The sequence below is a fragment of the Pristiophorus japonicus genome, chromosome 10 (genome assembly GCF_044704955.1).
Source record: "Pristiophorus japonicus isolate sPriJap1 chromosome 10, sPriJap1.hap1, whole genome shotgun sequence".
Classification (NCBI taxonomy): Eukaryota; Metazoa; Chordata; class Chondrichthyes; family Pristiophoridae; genus Pristiophorus; species Pristiophorus japonicus.
Genome location: NC_091986.1, coordinates 47,339,536 through 47,351,743, shown reverse-complemented (window position 1 = coordinate 47,351,743; position 12,208 = coordinate 47,339,536). Strand labels below are relative to the sequence as shown.

The window sequence follows — 12,208 nt, the reverse complement described above, 5'->3', positions numbered from 1 at the left end:
AGCGGGCGGTCGAGGGGGTCGTTCAACCTGACTGCCTGCCTCTCTTCCGCTCTTACATCCGGTCCAGGGTGTCCTTGGAGATGGAGCACGCGGTGTCCACCGGTACGCTCGCGGCCTTCCGCGAGAGGTGGGCACCGGAGGGACTGGAGTGCATCATCACGCCCGGCAACCAAATTTTAATTTGATTTTACGTTTTAAAGTTTAATTTGTTTTAATTGCCGGTGCTTTTAGTGTCCCCCTCTCCTTTTATAGGGGGCACTGGAAAAAAGGAAAAATTTGATTTTAGTGCCCAAAAAAAAACAAAAAAAAAACAAAAAAAAAACAAAAAAGGGCCTTGTAAATGTCTTGTGTGTGTCATCCAGGTCGGGTGGCACGGATACATGTTTTATGTTTTGCAGGTTAACTCAAAAGAGTTTCAGCCAATTCACCTGCCAGAACGCGGGGGTGGGGGGTGAAGAGAGATTTAAGGAGAATCGGGCCGAGCAGTGACGTTCTCAGCAGTCTGGCAGGCGACTAGTTACCTTGTCGTTTAGAGCACAAACCCGGGGAGCTCGGGCCGGCTGAGGAGTGGAAATCGACTATCCGCCCACTCAGACTGTGCAGCCGGCAGTAACCCCACGGTCGGCCGAACGGTCTGCCGATTACAGTCAGTCACCCACCCCCCGGGGGGATTTTTTATAAGGGACCCTTCCTGAGCCGGGTTCCCTTTACCTGCTCCTCTCCTGGGGGTCTGGGAGTTGAGGTGAAATTGGGATGGGGGGCAGCGGTTGCGTTGACCCGGGGAGGTGAGGTGGTCCCGGCGACTTTACCTGCTAGGAGCCTCTCCCCGCTCTCGCTCTCCTGCCGTCCGCTGACAGTCAGCTGATTCTCCACCTCCCGCGCATGCGCGCACTCAGAACAGGCAGGGGGCGGGGCCCACAGAAAATACACATTTTAGAAAATTCGCTTTTATTTTAATATCATTATCCATGGTGGAGACTAGAATTTCAAAAATGTCAAATAAAGTCACAAATAAAACAGTCACCCCTTTGTTTATAAAGAATTTACGGTTCAGTGACGCCACTGGTACGTGACGTCAACCAATTTTTTAAGTCGATTCCCAATATATATTTTTTTAAATACAAATTCATTTCAAATTTGATTCTTTCCAGAGGTGTAAAGTGTTTTCTAAGTTGATTATATCTTTTCACCGCCTTGATACATTACAAATATTTTTTTTACTCCTTCTCCGGATCACGTGATTGCAAGGCTCGATTTTAAAAATCTTTTTCCTTTTTTAAATAATAAAACGAAATAACATAAATGTGATGCTAACGAACTTTTATTCAAAATTCACTTATACGCGAAGACGGATTAAAAACAAATCTTAAGCAGGAGGGGAGGTCAAAGGGTCATATAGGATCGTTTAAATAGTTTGCGTATTTTGAAGGAAGTTAAATAAAAAAATATATATATATATATAATTTTTAAAAGTGAAACCAGAAGGCAAGTTTAAACCGGCGGTGTTTTTGATGCAAGTTATTATTTCTGACAGGATTGGTTCGGCTTCGGGCTCGGGCATCGCTCGGCTGGACTCGGGCTGCACTCGACTTGGGTTCAGCTGGGCTCGGGGGCCCCGAAGGCGCGGGGGTCAGAGGTCGAAGGTCGGAGTGGGTGGCGCGGAGCGAGTGGCATGTGTTAGAGGCTGAGGAGGAGTTGGGCGATTAGCTTCATCTTACCCCGTCGCCGCCCGGTCACTAGGTGAAGACGGACAAGCGCCCGGCCGACATGAAGGGGTGAGTACACCCGGCCTGCCGCGGTTTCATCCTCACCCCTGGGCTCTTCCCCCTGTCGCGGCCTCGGTGAGGCGGCGCGAGCTGGACATCTTCAGTCAAGTTGTTGCTGGAGTTCGGGCCTCACTCCCGCGGCCGCTCTCTCTCGCTCACTCCGGGTGCTGCATTCACAATCCGGATTACAGACTTAAACCGGAGCACAGTCACTTCCCAATCCTGGAAAAGCCCTCTTCCATTATAATACTTTTTTGATAGGTCACGAAAATCACCCCCTCGAGCCAATAACTGGCTGAATCAGCTCATTTTAGGCCAAAGATTTCTGATTTTTATACCTGGATATTGGCTGAATCAGCTCATTTTAGGCATTCTGCTCTATTATTTATATATTTGCATATTGACAGACTAGAAGTTTGTTGGCTTCACTTGATGCTGCATGCCTTTATGTGAATTTTTTGCACTCTGGGAATGTAATCCTTCTTTTTTATAAACATTCGATTATTATGTAAATTTCCAACCGTCTGCTTGCGCCCATTGTGGGCAGCAACAACAAATTCACTAAACTTTTTATTATTTATCTTTTTTTCTTGGTACGTTTCCCATCTGAAGTCTTGAGGGCACGTGTGTGACGTTTTCTGACCCCTATTTGGCACAGAATCTGAAATGTCAATCACTAACATTCGGAGGGTGGTGAGGTTTGCACAGAAACCTGTTCAATTAACTTTTTAAAGAGTGAGAGCAAGTTTTTGCCGCTGGTTTTTAAACTTTCAAAAGTGCTTCTAATCATTTTGTCAGATCGTCACTTATTTAAACTGCTGCTTTTAATTTCTTTTGTGTAGCAGCAGTTATATAAAAGTAATTGTACAATTTTAGACACAACTTTCACTGGGAATATAAAGTGCGTTCGGACGTCCTGAGATTGTGCAAGGTGCTATATAAATGCGGGTCGTATTTTTTCTCTTTTGAATGATTTTTCCTGAATTGCAAGGACATGTCATTTATATTAAATTGAAGAATATTTAAAAAAAGTTTGTCCAGCAATGTTTATGAGCCCACTATCCATCATTTGTTTTATTGTGGAATGACAGGATTAGTGAAATTATGTTGTATATTTTTGGTAATTTGTGTTTGAAAAGAGGATACATATGTGGCAGAACAGTTGATTTCCAGCCTGTATTGAGTTTACTGATCTTAGCTGGGGCAGCAGTAGAGTTGCAATGGATGCAGCACCACTGGGCCAGGGAGAGGGAAATCAGCTGGGATTCCTATTCCTGATTGCTGTCCAGTGATTCCTGCTGGAAAGTGAGGTTGCCGTATACCCTACGCTTATAGACTCAGCAGGAAGTGATGCTTTCAGGGGAGGAGGAGCAACTGGGAGAAAATTAGCACAATAAAGTGGGAAAATTGTAATCCATAACAATCATTTTGTGTATATCCGAAGTCATGACCAGTGCTGGAGTTTTCTTTTTTCCAAACAAATGAGAATGAGTAAATAAATCCTGAGTGCTTTATTAGAATGGGAAATCCAGAGCCATGGTGATTTTAAAACTTTTCGTGCTCATGTTCAAATCCCTCCCTGACCTCGCCCTGCCCTATCTCGGTAACCTACAACCACCTAAGAATTCTGTGTTATTCCAATTCTGGCCTCTTGAGCATCCCCGACTTCCTTTGCCCCACCATTGGCGGCTGTGCCTTAAGCTGCCTGGGTCTTAAGCTCTGGAATTCTTTCCCCGAAGCTCTCTGGCGCTTGCTCTCTCTCTCTCTCTCTCTCTCTCTTCCTTTAAGAATTACCTCTTTGACCAAGCTTTCAGTCACCTGTCCTAATATCCTTTGGCTCTGTGTCAATTTTTGTCTGATTAAGCTCCTGTGAAGCACCTTGGGATATTTTCCTACATTAAAGTTGCTATATAAATGCAAGTTAAGTTGTTCCCGATTGTAAACAGCAAGTTGCCACTTATCTTGGTAATAAGAACATAAGAAATAGGAACAGGAGTAGACCATACGGCCCTTCGAGCCTGCTCCGCCATTCAATAAGATCATGGCTGATCTGATCATGGACTCGAGTCCACCTTCCTGCCTGCTCCCCATAACCCCTTATCCCCTTATTTTTTAAGAAACTGTCTATTTTTGTCTTAAATTTATTCAATGTCCCAGCTTCCACAGCTCTCTGAGGCAGCGAATTCCACAGATTTACAACCCTCTGAGAAGAAATTTCTCCTCATCTCAGTTTTAAAAGGGCGGCCCCTTATTCTAAGATCATGCCCCCTAGTTCTAGTCTCCCCATCAGTGAAAACATCCTCTCTGCATCCACCTTGTCAAGCCCCCTCATAATCTTATACATTTCGATAAGATCATCTCTCATTCTTCTGAATTCCAATGAGTAGAGGCCCAACCTACTCAACCTTTCCTCATAAGTCAACCCCCTCATCTCCGGAATCAACCTAGCGAATCTTCTCTGAACTGCCTCCAAAGTAAGTATATCCTTTCGTTAATATGGAAACCAAACTGCACGAAGTATTCCAGGTATGGCCTCACCAATACCCTGTATAGCTGTAGCAAGACTTCCCTGCTTTTATACTCCATCCCCTTTGCAATAAAGGCCAAGATTCCATTGGCCATCCTGATCAATGGGAGATAGTGTTCTATTACTACAAAAGGCACAATATATACTGGGGAGACATCGCTGCTTTCAAAATCCCCCTCTCAAAGTGAGCTAGTGATGGCAAATGAAAGGCAGGATGAGCTTGAGATTTTAGATGCACGAAACATGAGCTATACAAGGATAAATCTGTTGAGGACAAATTGACATCCTTAAAAACATTTTGGGTGAATGTATCCGAAAGCAGCCAGGGCAGAGTAAATACATTTACCCAGGGAGTGGCTGGAATGTAAATATAAATATAAGGTAGCCACTAAAATCTAATAAGGAATTCAGGAGAAACTTCTTTACCGAGAGAATGGGGAACTCGCTACCACATGGAGAAGTTGAGGCGGATAGCATAAATGCGTTTAAGGGGAAGCTAGATTAAGTATATGAGAGAGAAATGAGTAGAAGGTTATGCTGGTAAGGTGAGATGAAGTGGGATGGGAGGAGGCTCGCGTGGAGCATACGAGGCAGCATGTGTGGAGAAACGGAAATCAAGTCTGTTGACATTTTAGGTCTAAGACCTTTCCTCCTGAGATGTCAACTGACTGGCTTCTCTTCACAGATGCTGCCTGACCTACTGAGTATTTCCAGCCATTTCTGTTTTTGCTTTTTGTAAAGTTGGATCAACGCGGAGATTCAACAAAAAATTGCCACGCCAGTGGAGGAAAGGAGTGGGTGATCTTTGAGCTGACTGCAAAACTCTAGATGCAGGGGTTGCTGAGAGAAGTGGGAAGGGGATATAGCAAAAGATGCGAAGCATAATGCCAAGTGAATTCCAATACTCGGGAAGTTCCAGACTTGTGGATCTTTGGCTTCACTGAATCCCAAGATCTTGTCCCACAGCTAGAAGTTGTAACTAGTCCCATTATAACGTGCTTCTCTGTGGTGCAGTTTTAATATGATTTGGTTCATTTCAAACTGGGCTGCAGAGAGCTGCAATGTAGGAACAGCTGAAGTAAGTTTAATTGTTTGGGTGGTTTGAGATTATTTTGAAAAGTATTTGGAAGTTAGCCTGTGATTATACTGTAGATGTAGATGTTATTCCCTGATCATTCACAACTGGCAACACCTTGTTTCTACAGCTTAGCTCCAAATTCCGCTCTTCCAGACCAGAGAGAGGCCTGATCCCATTTGGTAAACTTCATATGCACTGACAGTGCAAGCAGAACTGCCACACACAATATTTGGATCAATCTCCACTTCAGTTTATAAACTGCCCGGAAGGTCGGTCAAACTGTACTGGACTTATGTGGAGTCGAGTCACAGTGTCAGGTACTGTCCTCCAGGGGTCTATTAATATTCCAGGTTGAACTTCCCTTACCCGGGACTCCCTTATCCGGCACTATTCCCGGGTGGCGCATGCGCAGAATGCAGCTGGTCAAAATCCTTCCTTCCCTGCCGACTCTCGCAATTGTAATTATCTATTTTTCTAAATGATTATTTATTTTTCTGTTTATCATTTTGTTGAAGCTTCCATCCCCCTCCCCCCACGGCCTTCCTTGCTGCCGTACTTCCAGCCCCGAAACACTGCCGGACTCCTGCGACTTGTACAGGATACTCGCCAATATATCTTTCTCCTCGATGCCGGGGTTATCGACTGTCTCCTCCTCGTTGCAGTCCTCGGGCCGGCTGCTCCTCCCCACAGTGCTCCCTCCGGGCTTGGGGGGCGGGGGGGGCGGCGCTGTGTCCTCGGGCCAGGGAGCTGCACCGACTCTTCGGGGCCCACCGGTTTGTTGACACTTAGGGGCCCGCTCAGGCCGCCGACCTTTCTTACCCCGCCTCCCGCCCCTCGGGCCGATGACCTCCCCTCATCCGGCAAAATCCCTCATCCGACACAGGCCAGGTCCTGAGGGTGCCGGAAAAGGGCATCGCTGGCAAGGCCGACATTTATTGCCCATCCTCCGTTGCCCTAGATGCAAATGAGTGAAGTGGGCCCGCAAACCAGAGAGCAGACCGTGTGGGTGTAGGACTGGACTCATATATAGGCCAGACCGGGCAAGGACGGCAGGTTTCCTTCCCTAACAGACATTAGTGAATCAGTTGGGTTTTTACAACGACCCATTGTGGTCACTTTTGCTGAGCCCAGTTTTTTTTTTTTATTTCACGAATGAAATCCATGTGAGGGAGATAGTTCAGCTCGGGGATGAAGACCCAAATAAGATTTTTTTTTTTGTGTGGGTCTGAGAATCATTAATACTGCAGTTCCGATGTCTGTTGAATATTTTTAAAATCACAAACTATGTCCTAACTGCCACAACAGGCTGATATTTTGCAGGCAAGATGCCCAAACAGACTGCAGCTTCATATTCTTGTCTAGGTGCAATGTGGTACACTGATTTGTCATGGGCTTATTGTCAAACCTGGAAACTCCAGCGGACTGTTTCCAAGGTAGGAATAGCTGGATCATGGAATCCGTTACAAAGTTGGAAAATTCAAAATAAAGAGGACTATACACGGACGTTGCATCCTAATGCATGCGGCTGATTTTTAAGATTGAATTTTAGTTACATAGAATGTACAGCACTGAAAGAGGCTATTCAGCCCAACTGGTCCATGCAAGTGTTTATGCTCCACATCAGCCTCCTCCCACCCCTCTTCATCTCACCTTATAGAAACATAGAAAATAGGTGCAGGAGCAGGCCATTTGGCCCGTCGAGCCTGTACCACCATTCAATATGATCATGGCTGATCATGTAACTTCAGTAGCCCACTCCTGTCTTCTCTCCATACCCCCTCAGCATATCCTTCTATTTCTTTCTCCCTCGTGTGCTTATCTTGCGTCCCCTTAAAGCAATCTATACTATTCGCTTCAACCACTCACTGTGGTAGTGAGTTGCACATTCTCACCACTCTCTCTGCGTAAAAAAATTTCTCCTGTTTCTCCTGAATTCCCTATTGGATTTATTAGTGACTATCATATTTGTGGCCCCTAATTTTAGTCTCCCCACATGTCTACCCAATTAAAACCCGTCATAATTTTAAAGAGCTTTATTGGGCCTTCTCTTTGCTAGAGAAAAGAGCCCCAGCCTATTCAGTCTTTCCTGATGGTTATAACCTCTCAGTTCTGGTATCATCCTTGTAAACCTTTTCTGCACCTTCTCCAACGAATATATCCTTTTTGTAACATGGAGACTAGAACTGTCATCTTGTACTTTGCCGCAGTCTTCAGTATTAACTATAACCCCCAAATTGGTGTCATAATACTGAGCCACATAGACCAAGAAAGAGAGAATTTTGTAAGGGTGTGTATCCTAATGTTGCACCAATATCTTTGCTGTGAAGGTGTGACTGTTGATGTCCCTGCCCATTGCAATTCTGAGGCTGATGCCTGCGCCTTGAAGTGGGCCCAACCAATTTGTCTTTCACACGTGTGCTATCAAGTAAGTGTGACATGGAAAGTATGGAAATTGTGACGCTCCATTTTTGTCTGGGTTGCTGTAGTGATGCATTGGATTGAATGGAAACACGAGCTTGACCACATGAAAAGTAATGTAACTTGTTTGAAACTGTAGTCGCGGTTTCAACTTGTACGAGGCTTGTCTTTTTGATTGCGTTCTGTATGTAAAAAAGAGGCAATATTCGATTCTGTGCTTTCTGTTGGAACTATGGGCACCACAGCAACTTTTAATCTTACAATGGGGGCGAGGTGACTGAACAATCAAAATTGTTGGAATGTGTCAGTGAAGATGACTGTTCTACTTGCATGCTAGAGAACATAAGAGTTGATAGTTTCACAAAAGGTTCAGAGAGCTTCCTGTGATCAAATGCTACATCCAGCTTGTGTCTGTTCCCTGGGCCAGAAGTGACTGGTGCTGTTAGTTGCAAGGAAGGCTCTGCTTTGAATTATAGTATCATACAGCACAGAAGGAGGTCGTTCAGCCCATCATCCAAGGTCTTGTAAGTAAGTTGTTTTGAGTCCAAGCTAAAGGATCTTGTTCAAATTTCTGTCTTCAAGTGAAGGTATTTGAGATGAGTCTTCCAGTAGTTGGGTGAACCAAGGTGTATTGTGATGTAAATCAAACTTTATGTATTTCTCAGTGCCTTGTCATAGAATCTTAGAGCACAGAAGGAGGCCATTCAGCCCATCGTGCCTGTGCCAGCTCTTTGAAAGAGCTATCCAATTAGTCCCACTCCCCCTGCTCTTTCCCCATAGCTCTGCAATTTTTTCAAATATTTATCCAATTCCCCTTTTGAAAGTTACTATTGAATCTGCATCCATTGCCCTTTCAGAAAATACATTACAGGTCATCATAAAAACATTTCTCCTCATCTCCCCTCTAGTTCTTTTGCCTTCATAATGGTGAAAATGGTTCCACAGATTGGAGACCAACCACTGCCTAATGGGGTTGAGTTGTTTTATTCCTACTTGAAGCCATTCATGACCTCAAAGCGTCTTTCTGGCTCCGTTTGGGTTCATGGGGCATTGCGATCCGATCGCAGCTCCCGATTTGCGGGGTTTCATTTGGGGGCATAAGAACATAAGAAATAGAAGCAGGAATAGGCCATTTGACCCCTTGAGCCAGCTCCGCCATTCAGTATCATGTAATTGAAGGCAAATTATTGACCTGGCTGAGTGGCAGGAGACAGAGAGTAGGGATAATGGGCAGGTCCTCTAATTGGCAGGATGTGACTAGTGATGTCCCGCAGGGATCTGTGTTGGGGTTTCAACTATTTACAATATTTATTAACGTCTTCGATGGGATAGTAAGCCTCATATCCAAGTTTGCTGATGACACAAAGATTGGCGGCATAGTAGTCACTGCAGATGAAAGCATAAAATTACAAAGGGCTATTGATAGATTAAGTGATTAGGTTAAACTGTGGTAAATGGATTTAAATGCAGGCAAATGTGACATTATCCATTTTGAAACTAAAAAAGAGGGAACAAGGTACTTTCTAAATGGTGAAAAACAAGAAACAGTGGAGGTCAAAAGAGACTTGGGGATCCAGGAACACAAGAAATAGGAGCAGGAGTTGGCCATTTGGCCCCTCCAGCCTGCTTCGCCATTCAATAAGATCATGGCTGATCTGATCATGGACTCAGCTCTACCACCCTGCCCACTCCCCATAACCCCTTACTCCCTTATCACTCAAAAATCTGTCTAGCTCCGCCTTAAATATATTCAATGACCCAGCCTCCACTGTTTCAATCAGAGGAATACGATGAATTGACGCTATTTTGAATTTAATTCTGGAAGTAAATAATGGAAAAGGTGAAAGAATAAACAATGCAGGCATTGTGTGGAGCATTTTGACCAGAGTGGCAGAAGGAGGGGAAAGGAGAGCTCGGATCATGTCCTTGTAGAGAAGGGCAGTGCCATTTTGGAAGTGCCGCTTGCAGAGTTTTAGGTGGACCGCCGGCGTGCAAGGCTAGGGGTGCAGCGGTCGCCGTGCTTTGCAGTTTGTGTTATGACCGAGGGAAGACGCCCGGGGGGGAACCTGCGTTGCGGACCCAGGAGCAACGGTGTCTGTGGGTGTGAAGACATGGAGGAAGAGATGGGTTGGAGTTTTTGTTTTTTCATTCCTGCGAGTGTTCTGAGAGTTTTCGATTTTTGGATTTTCCCTGGGCCCGGCTTGCGGCGGTAAGCGTTCCGGATTCCGGAAGTCCGGATTTTGAACGCTAAACCTGAACATCCTTTTATATTACATAGCATTACATAGTGTTTACATAGAAACATAGAAAATAGGTGCAGGAGTAGGCCATTTGGCCCTTCGAGCCTGCACCACCATTCGATAAGATCATGGCTGATCATTCCCTCAGTATCCCTTTCCTGCTTTCTCTCCATGCCCCTTGATCCCTGTTGGGAAAATGTTGGAATCAATCATTAAGGATGAAATAGCAGCACATTTGGAAAGCAGTGATAGGATTGATCCAAGTCAGCATGGATTTATGAAGGGGAAATCATGCTTGACAAATCTTCTGGAATTTTTTGAGGATGCAACTAGTAGAGTGGACAGGGGAGAACCAGTGGATGTGGTGTATTTGGACTTTCAAAAAGCTTTTGACAAGGTCCCACACAAGAGATTGGTGTGCAAAATCAAAGCACATGGTATTTGGGGTCATGTACTGACGTGGATTGAGAACTGGTTGGCAGACAGGAAGCAGAGAGTCAGGATTAACGGGTTCTTTTCAGAATGGCGGGCAGTGACTAGTGGACCGCAGGGCTCAGTGATGGGATCCCAGCTCTTTACAATATATATTAATGATTTAGATGATGGAATTGATTGTAATATCTCCAAGTTTGCAGATGACACTAAACTGGGTGACGGTGTGAGCTGTGAGGAGGACACTAAGAGGCTGCAGGGTGATTTGGACAGGTTAGGCGAGTGGGCAAATACATGGCAGATGCAGTATTATGTGGATAAATGTGAGGTTATCCACTTTGGGGGCAAAAACACGAAGGCAGAATATTAACTGAATGGCGGCAGATTAGGAAAAGGGGAGGTGCAGCGAGACCTGGGTGTCATGGTTCATCAGTCATTGAAGGTTGGCATGCAGGTACAGCAGGCGCTGAAGGTGGCAAATGGTATGTTGGCCATCATAGCAAGGGGATTTGAGTATAGGAGCAGTGAAGTCTTACTGCAGTTGTACAGGGCCTTGGTGAGGCCCCACCTGGTATATTGTGTTCAGTTTTGGTCTCCTAATCTGAGGAAGGGCGTTCTTGCTATTGAGGGAGTGCAGCAAAGGTTCACCAGAGTGATTCCCAGGATGGCAGGACTGACATATGAGGAGAGACTGGTACAACTGGGCCTGTATTCACTGGAGTTTAGAAGGATGAGAGGGGATCTCGTAGAAACATAGAAAATTCTGATGGGACTGGACAGGTTAGATGCAGGAAGAATGTTCTTGATATTTGGGAAGTCCAGAGCCAGGGGACACAGTCTAAGGATATGGGATAAGCCATTTAGGACTGAGATGAGGAGGAACTTCTTCACTGAGTTGTTAACCTGTGGAATTCCCTACTGCAGAGAGTTGTTGATGCCAGTTCATTGGATATATTCAAGAGGGAGTAAGATATGGCCTTTACGGCTAAAGGGATCAAGGGGTATGAAGAGAAAGCAGGAACCGGGTACTGAAGGAATGATCAGCCATGATCTTATTGAATGGTGGTGCAGGCTCGAAGGGCCGGATGGCCGACTCCTGCATCTATTTTCTATGTTTCTATGTTTAGCCGTAAGGGCCATATCTAACTCCCTCTTGAATATATCCAATGAACTGGCATGAACAACTCTCTGCAGTAGGGAATTCCACTGAGAATGTGTAAAAGTGTTGCGAAAGTGGTAGATGGATAGAGAAGGTGGCAAAAGGATGGAGATAGGGAATCATGGGAAAATAGCTAAAGAAATGTCAAGATGCAGACAACTGCAGAATCAACAGAAAAAAAGGGGGTTACCAAGAGTTGAAGTTGAGGTTAGACACGGGTCATGAGAAAGCCCAAGGCAGCACAAAGAAAGAAAGCAATCCTAGATAGGAAGGGAAAAGTAATAGCTTCTCCTGATAAGGAGGAAGGGAAACTAATTGGATTCTTTACTGATAAGAGAAGACAGTGTAGCAAAGCTATAACTAACCTGACCTGACACCAGCCCTAATTGGGAGACTTTCTTGCCTGCCATTGGACGTACTCGGGGGGGGGGGGGGGGGGGGGGGCAGAAAGGGATTGGATAGACCAAGTGCTAATCAAATGTGTTCTGTTTTGAAAATGTATATCTACTGTGCTTTTCGCGCTGAAAAGAGGCTTGTCCAGGGGAAGGTAAACAGGCTCTGATTGAGAGTGTTCCTTTGTCTTGACAA

The 12,208-nt window shown here is 45.1% G+C and overlaps 2 protein-coding genes across 3 annotated transcripts in view; one reads left to right on the top strand and one right to left on the bottom strand.

The window, feature by feature from the left end:
* The window catches only part of atp6v1ab (ATPase H+ transporting V1 subunit Ab), a 59,946-nt gene extending 59,080 nt beyond the window's left edge, over positions 1 to 866 (bottom strand). The window contains exon 1 of the mRNA XM_070891791.1: positions 810 to 866. The gene's annotated coding sequence lies outside the window, so the exon portion shown is untranslated. The remainder of the gene's footprint in view (positions 1 to 809) is intronic.
* Positions 867 to 1,615: 749 nt separating this feature from the next.
* The window catches only part of naa50 (N-alpha-acetyltransferase 50, NatE catalytic subunit), a 49,126-nt gene continuing 38,533 nt past the window's right edge, over positions 1,616 to 12,208 (top strand). The window contains exon 1 of one of the 2 annotated variants that reach the window (XM_070891419.1): positions 1,616 to 1,775. In XM_070891419.1, coding sequence (XP_070747520.1) covers positions 1,768 to 1,775 — 8 coding nt within the window. In that variant the 5' untranslated portion in view covers positions 1,616 to 1,767. The remainder of the gene's footprint in view (positions 1,776 to 12,208) is intronic. The other variant, XM_070891417.1, reaches the window with a different exon arrangement.